Source organism: Mugil cephalus, chromosome 18 (assembly GCF_022458985.1).
Source record: "Mugil cephalus isolate CIBA_MC_2020 chromosome 18, CIBA_Mcephalus_1.1, whole genome shotgun sequence".
NCBI lineage: Eukaryota > Metazoa > Chordata > Actinopteri > Mugiliformes > Mugilidae > Mugil > Mugil cephalus.
Window position 1 is genome coordinate 5,091,779 of NC_061787.1, and position 19,439 is coordinate 5,111,217.

At 42.3% G+C, this 19,439-nt stretch overlaps 1 protein-coding gene across 1 annotated transcript; it reads right to left on the reverse strand.

Moving 5' to 3' along the window:
- Positions 1–12,019: 12,019 nt before the first annotated feature.
- pi15a (peptidase inhibitor 15a) lies at positions 12,020–17,470 on the reverse strand. Its single transcript, XM_047612128.1, has 6 exons — positions 16,866–17,470; positions 16,410–16,735; positions 15,553–15,671; positions 14,395–14,527; positions 14,187–14,302; positions 12,020–13,382 (listed from the first exon to the last, which is right to left on the reverse strand). Exons 2-6 carry the CDS (start codon positions 16,677–16,679, stop codon positions 13,247–13,249), a joined length of 774 nt encoding a protein of 257 aa, XP_047468084.1. The 5' UTR covers positions 16,680–16,735; positions 16,866–17,470; the 3' UTR covers positions 12,020–13,246.
- Positions 17,471–19,439: the final 1,969 nt, after the last annotated feature.

Sequence of the window (19,439 nt, forward strand, 5' to 3'; positions counted from 1 at the left end):
CGATAAAACGACAATAAAAGAATAACTCTTGGCCTGAGGTTTGCAGCCGATTTAACAATAAATGAAACGGTTATAAAAACCCATAAATAGAAGTTAATTAAAACATCTAATGCAGCAGCATAAAATCAATAGTGCAAGAGGTAGTGGTAGTGTTAAAATCTAATTAAAAATCTAGTGTGAACATATTTTTAGCTTATTTTTGAAAATATTTATTGACTTTGCTTCCCTGATATCTAAAGGCAGCGCGTTCGAGAGCTTAGGGACGTAGGTAACAACGGCCACATGAGAACTTCCAGTAAAACCAGCACCAGATGATCGAATCGTTCTTAGAGGCTGGTGGTTAATAAGGAAGCTGGAGATGTAATTTGATGCTAACCAATGAAGTGCTTTGTATACAAGGAGCAGGACCTTGAAGTCAATTCTAGATGTTACAGGAAGCCGATGTAGCGCAGCTAAAACTGGGCTCTTTCTTTCTTTTATGTTTTGGTTATCAACCAAGCATGCGTTAGTTTTTCAGCATCTCTTTTAGCTATGTTTCTGACGTCTTATATCACCTTATTTGTGTGGGGCTTGAAGTTAAGATCTCAATGTAACACAACACCAAGATAAGTGATCTCAGATTTAATCAGTGGAGCTAATTTCCCCAGATTGCTGTAAATTTTTTCTTTGTTTGTTTGTTTTTTTTGTCTTGGGGCCAACCAGCAGAGTTTCAGTTTTGTCTTCATTTAACATTAAGAAATTATTGCTCATTCACTGTTCACAGCCACGAGACAATTAGTGATGGAGTTTATTGCTGTAGTATCATTTGGTTCAGCGGATATGTACAGTTGCGTGTCATCAGCATAGCTATGGAAAGTCACGTAATGCTCTCTGATGAATGGCAGCATGTATAATGAGAATAATAAAGGACCAAGAAAGCTTCCTTGTGGAACTCCACAACAGTCGTCTGATCAATCTCCTAGACGGACATAAAACTTTTTCCTAGGACTTTAATATATGATTTAAACCAGTGGGTAATATTCAATTCAATTTGGGTCAATTTTATTTATATAGAGCCAATAACAATGCAAATTGTCTCAAGACGCTTCACAAAAACCAGCCTCCAACCTCCAGAGCACGGTGGCAAGGAAAAACTCCCTTTTAACAGGAAGAAACCTTGAGCAGAACTCGGCAAGATTGGTCTTACTAGTCAGTAAGACCAACCAGCATCAAATATAATCTAGTTTTATCAAGAATAAGTCTAGACTTGTGTTTTCACTACAACATTTCTGTCATAAATAATTCGTCCTTTTGACACTAGACATGCACCAACTTGTTGTGTGTCTGACTTTGGTCAAAAATACAATATATATTTAATACTTAAACCAGACCTGCTTCCTTCCAGCTAGAGTGGCCCCATTCTCTCAGTCTAACTGTTCACAGGTGACTCTGTGGGGGGATTAAAACACAAACCAACTCTCTGTTAATTCTAAGACCTGAACCTGTCGTCACTGTTTCCCCTCTCCTCCGCAACACAGAGCAAATTCCATAATAGAAACAGGCAGGTTTTGTCTTTTGTCACTGGTACATGTGGAAACGGTAGCTAATCACCGGCCCTCGACGTTCTTGCACCCCCTACGCAGACTTATTATTTTCCACCTGGGGAGACGCAGTCGTGCTGAACTTTCACCTGACGAACACAATAAACCAAACACTGGCCACGTTGAACATGTGCCAGCGCTTGACTCTGATATTTTTCAGTAAAATCTGCCTGTTTCCATGACTCCTTGATGTTTTGCTCTGTTTGCATGAGGTTTATAAATGACTGCTTTGACACACAATGAACTTTGTACGATTTCTAATCTGGGTCAGATTTTATATTTAACATGATTACTGGAAACTGGGCAGGGCATGGATTGGTAAATTGTGCTTTGAGGATATTGAGTGCACTAAAAACGGAACAACACCGTCTACATTTTAAGAGTTTCCAGCAATACCACCATTAGCTTTAGTAGATATATAGATCATAGGTCTTCAACATGGGGGTACTGCAAGGGGGTCACAAAATCTTTGGTTAATTAGACATTTTTTATATATATATAAATTTCCCCCCACAAATTTAAACTTCTTTTAATACATATTAACATGAATCTATCATATTTTAGTAAAGAGATAAGGGATAGCTTAGTTTTGAATGCAAAATGATAATAGTAATGTATATTTATAAATAGCACTAGTTTAATACAGAGCACATATCATATGTAGGGGGTCCCTACTTAATCTTTCCATCAGTTTGGGGGTCCTTGGCCTGAAAAACGTTGAAGACTCCTGGTATAGATCACTGCCAACATGTTCTGTATATAGTCACGATAGTTCTCTAATCTTTATGAAATATTTGAAAAGCAGCTGGACTAGTTGCAGGTTTTCTTACTGAAGTTTCATTATTTAAAGTCAAAGCCACTTGGGCGAATTGTTAAACATCTGTTGATTGCACTGAACAACCTGAGCAATTTAGAAAGAAAATTATACTTTTATAGAATCGCTACTGGAATGATCCAGACGTCCCAAAGGGTCAAAAGCCCAAAAAACCTGCGTGCGGTGGTGTTTGTCAGATAAATAGTGAAGAAAAATGAAACGTTTCAGGCCAAAGTATATATAAAGAAGCAATTAAGTAGTTCAGCTTTTACCCAAATATGAGTAAAGATTTGCTTTTCGCCCTTGGTCCTAGAGTAGATTCTTGCCAGTCATCAATACAAGTCACTCCATACACACTGTAGGTCTTCTGCAGGGGTGGTCGCAAAATCTTTGGTTGATTAGACATTTGTTATATATATATATATATATATATATATATATATATATATATATATATATATATATATATATATATATATATATATATATGTATTTCTTTAAATGCACATTAACATGAATGAGCGATAAGGGATAGCTTAATATATTACAAAATGATAATAATAATGCATATTTATAAATAGCACTATTTTAATATAGAACACATATTGTAGGTAGGGGGACCCTGCATAATCTCTCCATCAGTTTATGGGTCATTGGCCTGAAAAATGTTGAAGACTCCTGCTGTATACGAAGCCCCGTCTACTTTCTAACCTGCTTCTGTACATGCGATGGAAGAGGACCCACCGCATTCTGAACTTCCATTAAACTCGGGGTTTACTGTCTGCTCCCTGGGTCAGTAGCAGGGGCCTCGGCCACAGCCCCAGCAGCAGCAGTCCTCCCTCTGCGGTCAAATCCCCCCCCCCCTCAACCAACTCCCCACCAACTTCTCTTTCACCACAGCTGAAATAGCAACACTCTCCCTCTGCTCACAACTCCCAGGGGAGAAGCAACACCGAACACACTCCTTCATCTGCTATTGAATTAATGCTGCACTTCGATAAAGTGTGTGTGTTTGTGTGTCTGGCAGCAGAGGAGTGACAGGGTTGGACGTATATATGTGTGTGTGTGTGTGTGCTGGCTCACATGCCTTCATAACGTAAATACACGAGTCAATACATAAAACATGCAATTATTTTTTGAACACTCAGGCTGAGTTTTATGGGCTCGGGATATGAAGGCAGCTACGTTATATAGTACGGCTGGAACACACAAAGCCTGACTGTGAGAGGATGCCTCTGACCTCGACTATGAAAATGAAATTGTGTGGATAAAGGAAATATTTACCAACTGCTCAAGGGTTTCTATGATTTACAGTGCGGTAATTTAGGTCAAGCCATCTGTAACAAACAAGACAGTCTCTGATTAATGTTTATTACAATGCCTGCCAGTAAATACACTATTTGTGCCAGCAGCGGAGCCATTTAAATGATTTCATGCCCAGATTTCTTGTGTTAGAAGTCTTTCATTAGACCCATCTTTTTCTCTTTGCGTCTATTGTAACTTATTTTTCTTTTCTGTGTCGCCATCGGTCTTCCTCTATTGTTTACGAGTGGCATTTGCATGCGCGCTTTCCCCATTTTTGTGTCTCCACTTTGCTGCCACTTTGCTATCTTGCCCGCACACTCGCTGTTAAGCCAGGGGCCCAGATGCTCCGTCCTGTTCCTCCTCTATTCAGCGTGCGGTCTTGCGAGAAACCCCGTGAACCCGGCAGAATGCGCCGGCCGTGCCAGGCCCCACATCCACACACATCAGTAGCCTCTGGACACAACAGCAAACCGCGCAAACACTCTCGAAGAAACACTCTGCTGGCCCGCGTTATCTGGCACATCGCTCCCTAATGATTCTGGTTGAGCTGAATTGAGGTCGGAGTGTTGGAACGGCGTCGGGGTGAGAATGGGAGTAAAGAGCATCAAGGTCATTTGACAGATGTTCTACATCATTGCTTTTGTGACTTTATCAGCAGTGTTCTGCAGAGGGCTGCCTCAGATAGACGCTTCAAGTCAGTCTGGACTTAGTTTGTATGAGTCTTCCTCCTTGTGGCCAAGAAGTGCCAGTGCAACTCTGAAAAACGAGTATGCTACCATGTCTTTGCAGTCTGGCTGCAATTGGCTGAATTGGCTGCAATTCAATGCATTTATTCATGTAGAGGTGATCAAGACAACTTGCTGAAGTTCAAACCGAGCATCAGAATGGAGAAGAAAGAGGATTTAAGTGACTTTGAACATGGTGTGGTTGTTGGTACCAGATAGGCTGGTCTGAGTATTTCAGAAACTGATGATCTACTGGGATTATCACGCTCAACCATCTCTAGGGTTTACAGAGAATGGTCTGAAAAAGAGAAACTATCCAGTGAGCAGCAGTTGTGTGGACAACAATGCCTTGTTGATGTGAGAGGTCAGAGGAGAATGTGCAGACTGGTTGGAGATGATAGAAAGACAACAGTAACTCAAATAACCACTGGTTACAACCAAGGAATGCAGAATACCATCTCTGAACGTACAACAAGTCCAACCTTGGAGAAGATGGGCTACAGCAGCAGAAGACCACACCGGGGACCACTCCTGTCAGCTAAGAACAGGAAACTGAGACTACAGTTCACACAGACTCACCAACACTGGACAATAGAAGATTGGAAAAACGTTGTCTGGTCTGACGAGTCTCAATTTCAGCTGCAACATTCAGATGTCAGGGTCAGAATTTGGCGTAAACACCATGAAAGCATGGATCCATCCTGCCTTGTATCAACGGTTCAGGCTGGTGGTGGTGGTGTGATGGTGTGGGGGATATTTTCTTGGCTCAGTTTTGGCCCTTTAGTACAAACTGAGCATGGTTTAAATGCCACAGTCTACCTGAGTATTGTTGCTGACCATGTCCATCTCTTTATGACCACAGTGGACCATCTTCTGACGGCTACTTCCAGCAGGATAATGCACCATGTCACAAAGCTCATATCATCTCAAACAGGTTTCTGGAACATGACAATGAGTTCACTGTACTCCAATGGCCTCCACAGTCACCAGATATCACTCCAAAAACTTCTTTGGCTGATTAGACATTTTTTATATATATATATATTTTTTTTAATCCCCTTCCACAAATTTCTTTAAATACACATTAATATGAATGAACATATTCATATTATCTAATAAATAGCATTAGGTTCTCTCCCATCAATTTGGGGTCCTTGGCCTGAAAAACGTTGAAGACTCTTGCTCTAAAGGGATGTATATACAGGAGGATATCAGCAAGATAACACTGATGTCCTCATAAGACACAGAGCACTTTGAACACGGGAGTCAGAAAACGGTTGACAAGCGTCAGCCATGACCACCAGGTGTCAGTGTTCTTTAACTTTCCATCAGAGGGATTAAAACGTCACTGTGCATCTCTCAGATCAGGTTCGAAATATAAATATTTAAATGTTTCTTTGCGTCCTTCACTTTTTTTTTTTTTTTTTTAACCACAAAAGTATCTCTGGGTAAACTGAGGCACTTATCACTGTGTGTGTATGTCTATTAGTGGAGAGATCTTGAACAGTCAAAGGTTTTGGTAATGTACAGACACTGTGACCTCGGGGAATTGTGGGTACTGAAATACCCCCTTGTTTTATTTCTGATTTTATGAAGCTACCAATTAAATAATCCTAGCAGAAGCTCCTGTTACACTGTTCCATGGAGTGTTTTTGCTTCCCTAAGCTGAATGCTGCTTGTGGTTTAAACCAGTTGAAACAAAGAAACATCACAATGATGCCAAATGTATTCTGTCACCTCTCCTGGAGAGAGCTGTGTGTTTTCTTGGATGTGATACAGGGGCTTAGTTTGCCACATTGGATGTTGAAACTAGACTTCAGAAATCTGACAAACTGTTCATATAAAGGAATTGTTTTTATGAATCGAGTTAGTAACAGAGTGCACTTTTGTGACTTTGCACAAGCCATTAGCAAGAACTACTGCAGCACGTTATGGGAGCAAAGAGGTCAGTAAATATCGGCATCAAAGTCTCAGTGAGCTTGTTGAGAGTGAAGGGGGATGCCCATCTGATTAAGCAGCTTTCCCAGCGCTGTGCTTCTGAGAGGACATTGATTTTGGCCCGTGTCTTGGAGCTGCAGGATGTCGCTTGTCTGAAGTCCCTACTAGGCCCCGCGAGGAGGCTAATGTGGCGCCGTCCAAGACAAAGACTGCAGTGGGATACGGAAGGCAAACACCGAACATGTTCCACCTTTGCTTGTGTTCTTGGACGAAACCAGAAGGGTCACGTGTAGTTAGACATGCAGCAGAATCCGCCGTGCCTCTGTCATGTGATTACTTTTATATGAGGTGAATATAGACTATACAGTTTAATGACATAACACCAGCTTGTGTCCTTAGTCAGAAAAGAAAATATCTATGCTGAGGTATGCCAGATATGCTTTATTTATATTTTACTAGACCGCGTTAGAGACTTACTTTGCCAAGGAAAAGTCACTAGACAAGAAAAGTGAGCATAACATAAGCCATCCGGCTCAAACTATGGCGAATGAATGCAGTGGACGGTGTCTTATTTCATTGTGGCAGATTGCAAGAAACACCAGCGCCTGCTTGCGTGTTTCAAGCATAGAGAGCGCATGCAAATCCAGCCATGAAAACCTTGGAGAAATAAGACATTTCTCCGCATGTTATTGAAAGACCATCCTAAACAAACAGAAATACAGACTGAAATAGACACCTGCAGACACCGCAAATGATTTGTGTACCCGAAAGACTTTATTTTTTACTCCTTGTTTGAAGTAAGGGCACCCAGCTTAAAAGAAGAAGAAGAAAAAAACGTGCCCTGCAGTTAACTCCATTGCTCTGAAAGATTTATGGCAAATGGGTTTTAACACGCACATGCTAACATTTGAAGGGATCTCAAAACATGCTTCAAGTAGCTGACATCAGTCTCTGGGAAACACATATTTCAACTGACAAAACACGTATGTCGGAGGTATGAATACAGTCATTTTGCAGAGGGTAAAAATGTGTCCAAGTGGCAATAAGTGTGATAGTTGCTATTGGTGTCCATGTCACATACTACCATATATCAGATGCAGTTTTCTAAAACTGTAAGTGAATAGCACAGCATTAAACACTTGGCGCTTTGTAATTTGTACAATATGTTTCAGATCCTCAAACAAATTTAAATATAAGACAAAGATAACACAAGTAAATACAAAATACAGTTTTTAAATGGAGGTTTTTGTTATTAAGGGGAAAAACACACCTGAGTTTAATTTTTCTAGCCACACCCAAGCCTGATTACTATTTCACCTGTTCTCAATCAAGAAATCACTTCAATAGGAGCTGCCTGACAAAGTGAAGTAGACCAAAAGATCCTCTAAAGCTAGACATCACGTCGAGATCCAAAGAAATCCAGAAACAAAAAAGGTTATAAATAAATTTCTAAAGCACTCTAGTGAACCACAGTGAGAAAACATGGAACAGTGGTGAACCTTCCCTGGAGTGGTCGGCCGACCAAAATTACCCCAAGAGCTCAGAGATGACTCATTCAAGAGGTCACAAAAGACCCCACAACATCATCCAAAGAACTGAAGGCCTCACTTGACTCAGTTGAGGTCAGTGTTCATGACTACACCATAAGAAAGAGACTGGGCAGAAATGGCCTCATGGCATAGTTCTAAGACGAAAACCACTGGTGAGCAAAAAGGACGTAAAAGACAGAGAACATTCACAAGACTTTTAGGAAAATACTCTGGACTCATGAGACAAAACTTGAACTTTTTGAAAGGTGTGTGTCCCATTACATCTGGTGTAAAAATAACAGTGCATTTCAGAAAATGAACATCATAGCAACAGTAAAATCTGGTGGTGGTAGTGTGATGGTCTGGGGCTGTTTTGCTGCTTCAAGACCTGGAAGATATGCTGTGATAAATGGAAACCATGTCCAGCCATCTGTTGGTGACCTCAAGCTGAAGAGAACTTGTGTTCTGCAGCAGGACAGTGATCTAAAGCCTACCAGCAACTGAATGAAGACTTTGGAGTGGCCTAGTCAAAGTCCTGACCCGAAACCTATTGAGATGCTTAAAACGAAGGTTCATGCTGCAAAACCCTCCAATGTGGCTGAATTGCAACAATTCTACAAAGATGAGTTGGACAAAATTCCTCCACAGCTGGAAAAGGCTCATTGCAAGTTATCACAAACACTTGATTGTTGCTGTTAAGAGTGCAACAACGAGTAAAATCTGGTGGTGGTAGTGTGATGGTCTGGGGCTGTTTTGCTGCTTCAGGATCTGGAAGACTTGCTGTGATAAATGGAACCATGAATTCTGAATTACAACCAAATGAATGGGCCAAACTTTCTCCACAGCAGTTTTTGCTTCTAAGGGTGGCCCAACCAGTCATTTGGTTTAGGTCACATTTCTTTAAATACACATTCACATGATTCCAAGATATTTTAGTGAAGGGATAAGGTTTAGCTTAATATTGAATGCAAAATGATAATAATAATGTATATTTATAAATAGGCTGAGTTAAAGACTCACTATGCAATCACTTTTTCACACAGGGCTATGCAGGCTTGGAGTATTTTGTGTTTACTTATGTTATCTTTGACTAATATTTAAATTAGTTTGATGATCTGAAGAATTTAAGTGTGACAATAATGCAAAAACTTAAGAAATCACGAAGGGGGAGCCAAAACGTTTTCACAGCACTGTATTTAAAATCAACCTCTTGGTCTTCATCAGCAAATGGCGTGTGGTCCGTTGTCATAGAACCGTAGCCGTAGCGCTTCCAATAATATCGAGCGCTTTCAGCACTTCTCGTCCATGTGTGATAAAACCAGAAGTACCACCTAGTACAGTAGGAGAACGCTGGTCCCGGTGTCAGGAACGAACTGTCAAGCTCAAGTTTAAAGTCAACACGGATGAAAAGTCCTAGTTCTCAGAGCGATGCAAAGTTTGAACATCTACAGTGTTATGACAACTGGCAGTGAACATCATACAGTCAAAAGGCCCAGAGAAATAAAAAAAAATAAATAAATAAAAGCTGATGTTGAGATGAAGTTTTTTTGTCAAGGTGTTGCTATAGACCGCCACAAGGTGAAAAACTCTACCGTCCTCACGAGCTGCAGTGCTGCTGTGCCAGTGAAGGATTTTTTGGGAGGACTGAAGGCAGAGCGAGACTTGGTCGGGGCACAGGGCGCATTTCCGATCTTTGAGCTGCAAGGGGAGCAAAATAAACATAGTTGTTGTGCTTCCAAGGGGGAACTGAAGAACGAGGAAAAAAAATTACAGTGTTTTAGAAAGAAGTCTCTCCCAGTATCCCCCTCGAGGCTCAGAGGAGCCAAGTCTTTAACCATTCTGTGAAGTCAAGGAGGGCAGAGAGGTTACGGAGTACAGAGACGATAAAGCAGAGGGAGTCTTTCTGCAGCTGTGCAACATAACATCAAAAAACCTCTGGACCATTAACGAGTCGAATGCACACAAAAGATTTATACTTAAGTTTCCTTATTATACTCACTTAACTCTTTCTCAGTGCTTGGACTTGGATGGCTGCATGCACGTTTGGAAACCGACTCCATCAACCTCACCACTCCCTGTTAATAATCTATCAACCTGCCATGGTTCCTGTGAAGACTCCGTCTTCATTGTAAATATATGTTTCACCACCTTCACATGTGAGCGAGCCTGAGCCGTCTTAGCAGGAACAGCTGATCTGGCAGCTCAGTAATTCACATGTGCTACTGCGCCTAGCGCCACACCTTCACACGAGTTTACAGATGCGTTATCGTTGCCTCGGTAGACGTTGGCACTGGCTGCCAGTATAAACCAGTCGATGTGGATTTATTGCTGCAGCATTTGGAGTCTGAAAATCTGTTTCATGTCTCCATCACTCTGATTGTGATTAAATTGCTTCTCTTGATCTTCAAGTGGTCTCTTCTGAAATGTTTTTCTTCTTGCTCAACTCGTATGCGTTGGGTGAGGCATGAATTAAGATTAAATTAAGACAAACACGAACGCTGACATGTGCACGCTGCAGAAATTGTGGAGTTTTTGTTGATATGCAAATACTGGAAGGGCTTAAAATGGAAGTGAAAGAGTGAAAGTGAAGCGTTTAAATGAACCTGGAGATTCAGCCGAAGCAGAGGCACAACAAATGTTTGTTGAAGGACAAATTCAGCTAAAGCGGGTGTCCTGAGGGAAGTTTACGTGCCGTTGATCTGTCGTTTGAAGAGTAAAAGCAGATAACTTGTCGTTTGTGGAGTAAGAGGTAAAAGATGTCTAATGTTCCATCCAATGTTAAAGGGTGAATGCAGTTAAAATGTCTGTTTAGCCCTGGAGAGCAGTAGAAGAATCAATCCAAAGCTGAGGAGCTACATGCTAGAGCATAGGTCTTCAACGGGGGGGTCCGCGACCCCTAGGGGGTCTGGGGAGGTCCTGCAGGTGGGGGGGTTACAAAATGTTTGGTTGATTAGACATTTTTATATATATTTTTTTTAATTTTCCCCCACAAACTTGAATTTCTTTAAATACATAACATGAACCCAACATGTTTTAGTAAAGAGATAATTAATGTATATTTATAAATAGCCTTACGTCGTGTTAGTAGGTGTAATAGGTCCCTACTTAACCTCTCCATCAGTTTTCGGGGTCCTTGGCCTGAACGTTGAAGACCCCTGGTCTGGAGTGAACACGGTCTGATTTAAAGTTGGAACAAACTTTCGAAATGAAAGTGTAATGCAGCAAGAACAAGTTGAAGAGAAGCCGAAGGCCCAAATATGGAGTTTTTCCATCCATTTCTTAGAAAGCAAGGAATTGAAAAACTGATTTGGAAAAGTGATAAGAAGCACACGGGACCTGTAGAAGAGTGTTCCGGTTCGTTTGAGCTCACTAATAATGGAATTGCGGTCTGATGATTTCATCTCCGTCTGCAGGTGTTTTTCTGTTTGTATCTGGGAGCCGTCGGAGGCGTCTTTCATCCCAACCCAAACCCATTCCCTTAGCCTTTGCTCGGGCTTTCCCGTTGATAGATAAGCCAGGTAAATGTCGACCGCAGACCTGTCTACCTCATCACTGCATCCCGCTCTGCATCCTGATGTTGCGCCTTTTAAGCGTCCACCAATCATCACGATGACTCTGGCTCTGGCATTTACACGAACAGAAGGAATTTATTTACGCATGCTAATGCGTTGCTCGAGAACCGTGCGCCGGCTAGCTCCAGAGAATGTGCTGGTCTATCAGGGCTGGCTGGCTGCATACTAGACGAAGCCTTTTAACAATGCGCAGGAAGCGGTTTGAAGCCCTCACGCTAAGCAAACTTTGGCATGAAAACTTGAGGTATTTTGCCGAAAATTGATTCCAGTGCAGCATCTGTAAAGATGTTTACAGCAGCCCCCTTTTTTTTTTTTCCTTTTACTAATGCACAAGTTTATCTGTTGCATATTGGCTTATTAATCTCATTCCCATGGCATTAATTCAGTCTGGACATTGCCAATGTTATGCTGGAGCTAACAAAAGCACCGCAGCTTCCATCGGACGCACAAGTACCTCCCGTATATTTCCTGCAAAGTTTTCCATCGTTTATACAGAAGAGATGTTCGATAATCCCGAGGCTAACCAACATCAGACACCGAAACTGAAAACAAGTCGTCAAAATAGACCATTTTATTACAAGTACAAAACACAACAGGAAAAACACAGTTCACTGCATAAATAGCTTGTTGTGATTTAAATACAGTCAGTGCTGAAAATGTTCTTTTATTTCTACTTTCCTTCCTTCTTGAATAATGCGGAGTACCTTTTCATTACACTGCAACCCTCTTACAAAACAATAAAAAAAAATGAATATCACTTAAATATTTTTTTTTCCAATATAAAAATGAATAACTTACAGTATACGTGTTTTAAAGATAGTCAAGGTATAATGATTATCTACAAAAAAAATATATATATAATCATTTCCTGGTATTTTAGAAATTTACAAACAATTAAGGTGAACTTGAGTGCCCGACTAAAACTACATCAGTCATCAATAATAAAAACATGATCAACGTCAGTATATTGGTTTATAATTAACCAATACATGATAACAGAACAGATATGTGGGTCAGGTCTATGTGAGATGTGAATGAAACCAGTGAAATGCCCCCGAAACGATGAAGTGTCTGCAATGAAACGCAAACTAATTAGTGCAGATTAAGAAACTGGAAAAAAAAAAACGGAGTGAAAAATGACCAGTGTTGTTGTTTGAACTAGCTTCTGACGAGAGAGGAGTCCTGTGCTGGAACCAAGCGCTTGAATGAATGGAGATCTTTTCTTTTTTTTCCACCCCCAACTTATTGACGGACACGTATGGAACCTTAAGGCGACTGCAAAGCTGACACTGGCAGCGTAGGTTTCCCCCCTTTGAGGTCAAAAGCTTTGATCCTTATATCACAACATTCCTGTGGAGGCAGAGCACACAGCATGAAGGTGTGATGCCCGTAGCACCGAGGTGAGCAGATACGAGGAGGCTGCTCTGGTTGTAATGTCCTTAATTACCACATTGTCAACGGTAAACTAATATAGTAAAAAACTGTTTGCAGCACCACATGAACTATGCATGGTTTAAGGACCCATTTCTACATATAAATTAAAAATAGTCAAAGCAAATTCTGGTAACAATGAAACACATTAATTTACAGATTATTTACAAGTCATCAACGGTAAAATCGCCTGCTGCCTTCAAATTTACGTTTTTTTGTCTTTAAATAAGCTCATATATATACAAAAAATAGTGTGGTCCACGACTGTTGTGCAAGTCCTCACTGAATTAGAATAATGTCTCTGTGGTACTGTAGGTTGTCAGCTTATGTGTGTCGAGGAGGAGACCTGTGTTTATTTGAACCAGTGCAGGTAGTTTGTCTTGAGAGCGGGGAAGCACATGTTGTTGCTGCACGAGCCCCCGTAGCTGGGTGGGCAGGCGGAGCAGGGCACGCCCACTTTGTAGGGAGCCTCTCCGATCCAGTTGCCCCTGAAAAGACAGCGACACTGTTTTTGAACCTGTTGCACTTGAAACTTGGACGTTTTCTTGGTTAAAATGCAGAAGAAATCAAACCGTCGCAGAGTACGTCACGAACAATCAGCAAAACATTCATTCGAAAGTTACGTTTTTGGAACTTTCAGTCACATCTGATACGATTTAAAGAAAGAATCTTCGCTAAATTGACCTGAAATCACTGCTCATCATTTTACACATGGTATTAATACCCTTGCTTGCATCATATGCTGTATGCATATACATGCAACTATGAATTCATCTTATTCTTCTCCCTTCTCTTCTCAACCTCCCTCAGAAAATTGAGCAGGGTCCTTCAACTTAAAACGAAACTATGGCACATGCATAGAGTTGTGACAGCTTAAGGGCTATGTTCCTCAAACAGCCACATTTCCAGTTGAAATGAGAAAAAACAGGTCATGAGTGTCCTGATCTTGTTACTTTTACGAACCAGTGGGATTAAAGAACCTAGGTCACAAGTCAGTCACAAGCAAAGCAAAGCACAGCAAAGCGCTTCAAGCCCTTTTTTCTCCTTCAGGGTTCTTTGGTAATGCAGTACCGGTTCACAGGCTTGTATTGGGGTTATCTGAATCTCCCTGCAACATGGGTGGCATTTCACAACTCGGCACGGAACGGAGTGGACTGTGTCGGGATTAAGTCTGTCGTCACCGCGATTCGTCACCCGGTGAACGGGTTCGTTAGAATTAGCAGGATTCCTTACGGTGTGAAATTAATATCGGGATAATGCAAAGCACGCAGTTAACCGCCGAGTGCACTTACTTGGGTGAGTAGTTGCAAACTAAATACGTCGCCCTCTTCCACACCGAGCCCCATACGTTCATGTTGTGGCAGGTGTGTACAGCACAGCCAACTTTGTTGGACGTTGCCCACACCATCTGTAAAAAAAATTAAAAATAAATCAAGATTTATGTACTGGTGTGTCTGCTGCAGTGGTTCAACCGCATGTTAGACGTAAAAGCTGGTGTACCTGTGTGTAATGGGTGCACATGGGTCCATAGCATCTGAGTGGGCATCGAGGGTTGCAGTCACGGGGGTATGGGAAGGAGTAATCTTTAACCTCATCGTACCAGGGTTTCACCAACTGAAGAATGGATCGGTAGCTGTCAACAAAACATTCATCAGACATTATTCACCGTCGTAGTTTTTACTCGTACAACCTGACTGTCTCTTTATGTAAGTGTGATGGAACCCTGCATCTATTTATCTGTCTCTGTTATTTTCTTGTTGCTTCGTTTTCCTTTGCCGGGTCCCATATTTTACTTGTTTTATTTGTTATGAGCTTAAGTTTAGTTTTTTGACATTCTTCTCTCATTAGATCTCAGTGTGAGCTAATTTCTTGGACACATTTGTCTAAGTTAAGTCCCAGCGTCCGCAAACATGAATGGCTTTGTTTTTGGCGCCTGTGCCAATCTCTATGACTAAAGTCCTCTGGCCAACTTTCAGGATGTCAACATTGTAATTTTGAAGGGGGTTTCTTGCCAAACAACAAGGATCTTAATCCTTGGAGGTGATCGTGTTCATCGGGTCCAGGTTTATTTAATTTTTGCAGCTCGTCGTGCGTCGTGCTATGAAATCCTGACTCGAGTTTTAACCATTTTTTGCTCCAAAAGCCTGCAGCCTGCCACGGATTAATGGGGACAGAGGACGTGTGCAGTGTTTTCTGCTGCTGCTTCTTGTAAATTCACCATCAAGAAACATAAATGAATGTACATAAACGGACAGAATAGGACTATTGAAACCTATAGAACTCCCTTGGAACGATCAGGCTAAGCTGTGTTTACTAGAGTCTAATTTTGCTGCTCCTCAATAAAATCTAAAGCAGCAGGAGCACATGAAGGTGCCCTGTGTTTCCAAATGGAAAGTCAAGACCCTCTAAAGGGATAAGCCTTTGTCCTCATGGGTCACGGTTGAAAGCGCGGCTTTTGTTTATTTGAAGGGGTCACAGTAGCATTCCTCACACAGTCACCGGGTCACAGTGCAAAAGCTTCCAGGAGAAAGAAGAAGGGGGCTACGAGGCAACGACCATGACTGCTGAGGGAGAGTCACCCCTGAGAGTGGCAGCACATGTCGATGGATTGGGGGGGGAGAGGGGAGAGGGGGGAGAAAGAGGTCAGAGGTCGCTCACCGTCCTGTCCTGACTGAGAGGTTTTGACCCAGGAACCTGAGGAGGTGAGGTGGCCCGTGCTCCCACAGGCAGGCATGAGCCCAGTCCTCTGCGGTCTTCGCGAGTGTGTCGTCCCACACCTGGAAACAAGGAAACACAACTCATGGGAAACATCAACACTGTCTTCCGTCATAGCGGCCACATGTGAGATAAGAGGCGAGATCACGAGATCAAGACACAGGAGTTACGGCGGCAACACGGCAAAAGCATCCATCAAATCAGTTACGTAAGAGGGGAAAGATGGTTCCCCAGTAGTGTCCCGTAGTGGGACTGCACAATAAACGCCAATAAACAGAGTCTGTGATAAAAGAAGGTTGAACTGATTGTATCCAAACATGTTGACAGGAGAGGGAAGAAGCAATGTTATGATGGATGTTAGTACAATGACAGATTTTATGACGTTTTTCTCCTGGAAATGTCACCAAATATATAATTAAAATTAAGCCCATCCAAGCAGCTTTGGGACCATTTCCAGCCATCATGTCTTCACAGGTCAGCAACTGACCACCACTGTTTTCTCCATACTCCCGTGTCAGCAGGCTCCTGGTATCATACATGACCCCTCTTCCTCTGGAAGCATCTACTTTGGTGGTCTGCAGCGGTTCAGTCTGCTGAACAGCTCAAAATGCCATGTAATGAATGTTTCTTGGGAAGATTCCCCCATTGCATTCCTTACCCAGATTATTTATTTACGTTTTATTCTATTGATGCAGGTCAGTATAAGAACACGTTTGCGGAATGAAACAATTAAGAGGAGGTGTGGCTGCAGTAAAACCATGCAACGATTTTGGAAAGTTTGAATGAAAGCTTCCACTTACCATGTATTCCATATTGGAGGCTGGAGGAAAAACCTTCCCTCTCACTTTGTTGTGGTAATCAAGAATGGCAAGCATGTCGTTCTGACTAATGTAACGCTTCCGCCTGCTTTTAGAAAGAGCCGTGGTGTCTGTTCCAGAGATGTGCGCAAGATTGGTGATGTTGGCGGCCGGGAAGGACGCGGACGCAGCAGGAATACTCGTCTCCAGTGCACTTGCTCCGCACCATATGCACAAAAGTATTAAGTCTATGGCAAACAACTGAGGTTTCATGATTGCTTTTTTTTTTAGGAAACTGCCCGACAGAATATCCCGCGTCCCGGATGGTTCTGAAAAAAAAAAAAAGGAGCACAGAGACGAGGCTTAAAGTGTTGTCGCGGCGCGCACAAATGAGACCAATCAAACTTCCCACAGTCCAGAAACAGCAGCGACATCCACTCACACGAAGTTTGACCTTACCTTTTCTTGCTCCGCTCGGTACCTTGTGCCTGCGTCGCCAAGGCGGTATCCCCCTCTAAAGCCCCTGTGACTGATCGGAGAGAGGAGGGCTGCAAGTGAGGCGTTTTTGCGCTTTGCAAACTTTGTGAGTGCTCCAGGAGAAGTCCGTCTTTGCGGGTTTATATATCGTAGTGGACAATGCAGGAAGTGCGCCTGCCTCGGAGGTAGACGCGCAGCCCCTCCTTGTCACCTGAAACACAACATCATTTAGAAGCGAGGAGTGTGTTTGGTTGCTCGTAACTCGTGCGCTGCAGATCTTGCTCAATTCTAGGCATCAGCTTTACGTTTGCGCAAGAAGTGAAAAAAACAAAAACAAAAAAAAAACATTTGACTAATACAGTAGGATGTGTGTAGCAGCAGCAGGGTGGGGTTCTGGGTTCTTGAAGGCAAACACAGTTATGGCACAGGGATTAATAATAATAATAATATTTTGTAATATTATATGTTTTTTAAAGTGCTTCATTATTTTGATTCGCTCAGTTTAAACTGGCACATCAGCTCCACAGACAGGTGACGAGTTTGCATTTCCCACAAGCTCCGGGACATCAACACTAAACTGATGGCTGAAAACCTCTGAGGCGAGAGCTGAGTCCATGTGTCCTATCAGTCTTCTTTGTCGTATTCATTACACTATAAAGATTACACTTGTTCAGAGCGTGGCTCCAGCTGTGTGGTTTGCCAGATCAAATGCTGAGCCAAGAAAGAGGGAGAGAAAAAAATAAAAAAATAAAAAAATCCCTCTGCAGCTCATCATTTTCATTGGCAGCTGGTGAACAAATTAAAGCAACGTGACGCAGGAGCACTTTTTCTTCACTCTCCTTCTCTTCTCTCTCCTCCTTTCCTGTTGCAGACAACTGGTGCTTTCCCAAATCTTCTTGGAAGTGATGGGCTTTTCAGGTGCTGGAACTGGTGGAGGGGATATATCACTCAAGCGTGGTGCGCAGCAAAAGAGTTTCTCCTCCGTTTCACACCGTCCATACATTTCGGCTCCCAGCCTCCACTGCGAGCGCTTCCTCGGGCACGACCGAAAGGTTTCACTTGGATGGAAAAGTTGTCAGAGCGAGAGAGTAAATCATGACAAGATTAGGTGAATATTTCTTGGCCGCTTCCTGGACCGTTCTTTGCATTAAACTGGGGTTGAAATATCCCTTTTCCTGCTGTGACAGAAAATAAATAAAGGTTTTAGCGTTGGGGTTTAATGGAAGATGTGAAGTTGGCTTTCAATTTAAACTCATACAGAACTCTTATTATCTGAGTAAACCATATCAGAGAGTCAAAGACGATTCTCAGTAGTGCTTCCTACTGCATGAGCACGGATTTTCATATCAATTTTCTCAGAATTGTACCTAACAAATAATGTTATTAAACTGCTTCGGTACCTTTTGAGGTATAAAGTAATTTTATTTCCTTTTTCCCTGTTGTGACTGTGCACCATCACATCTGCTCAGTATTTTGACTCGTCCTCTCATCTGGTATCAATAATCAGGCCACTCTCCAGCCAGCTCGGCCTCACCAGCCAAAGATTCGTATCGACACAGAGCTGAGATCCCCAGGTTTATTCCCCGTTATACTCCCATTTTATCAGATTATCTTAACATACACCTGTTTCACGGCGCTTCACACTATGTCCAGGTTTAATCAGCTTCTGATACGAGACTAAACAACAGAGTCAAAAGTTCAGTTGTACTATGGAAAAAAAAGCTGCGAGCAGAGCAGGACTGAATAGGATACTGTACTCTCTTTCCTTCCCTTTCCCACATGCACTTAAACACACACTTCTTCTTCTTCTTCTTCACGTGCTGTCTCCTCAAGGCCCCAGATGATATTCCCTCAGTCTCAGAGAGTGCTGGTCCCTGTTTATGGAGTGAACCCAGTGACTTCAAAAGAGGTCGAGGCACTATTATCATATTATCAGAGGAGTAATTAAGGCATTATTTGGGGCACATGCTTCTCTGAAGGGGATTGGGTATGTTTTGAAAAGGCATTCTTTTTCAGACAGAGCATTTATTTACCTACAATATATTGTTCCAAGTTTCCCCCATGGTTTCCCCCCTCTCCAGAGGCCTCCTGAAACCAAGTGTTGGTGCCAGTACAGCAGAGAGAGAAAGAGGTGCAGTTGTGAGGAAAAGGGAAAGCAAGAAAGAGGAATTGCCTGCAAACCACAGACCGACTTAACAAGTGTTTTATTGTGTTTTTAGATGGCAGGAGGATTTAAAACTCAAGTGCAGGTGCCGGGTAAACAGACTTTGCATGGTTTTAGCCGAACAAGGCATAATCTACTGTGTAATTAATGCTCAAATTTTCAAACAAATAAGCTTAATAATTGAACTTGCTTTTCGTCTGGAGCGCCGGGGTACCGAGCCGGACGATTCAATAAGTAACAAAATCTCCTATGGATGGCTCCTCGCTCTGTGCATGATTCCAGCAATCAAAGCACATGCTGCAGACTCCAGCTCAGCTGTGCACTCCACCCAAGGCTATTGTTACCGCGCTGGCAGGATCCACGGTGCATGGGAAAGTCACTAAGAGACCTGC

What these genes read in the sequence shown, in the direction of transcription:
- pi15a (XM_047612128.1), bottom strand. Translation starts at nt 16,679, where the DNA reads ATGAAACCTCAGTTGTTTGCCATAGACTTAATACTTTTGTGCATATGG. An exon ending in CTCTCAGTCAGGACAGGACG is followed by an intron (nt 14,528 to 15,552) that starts GTGAGCGACCTC and finishes TTTTGTTGACAG; the next exon opens with CTACCGATCCATTCTTCAGT. An exon ending in TGTGCACCCATTACACACAG is followed by an intron (nt 14,303 to 14,394) that starts GTACACCAGCTT and finishes TTTTTTTTACAG; the next exon opens with ATGGTGTGGGCAACGTCCAA.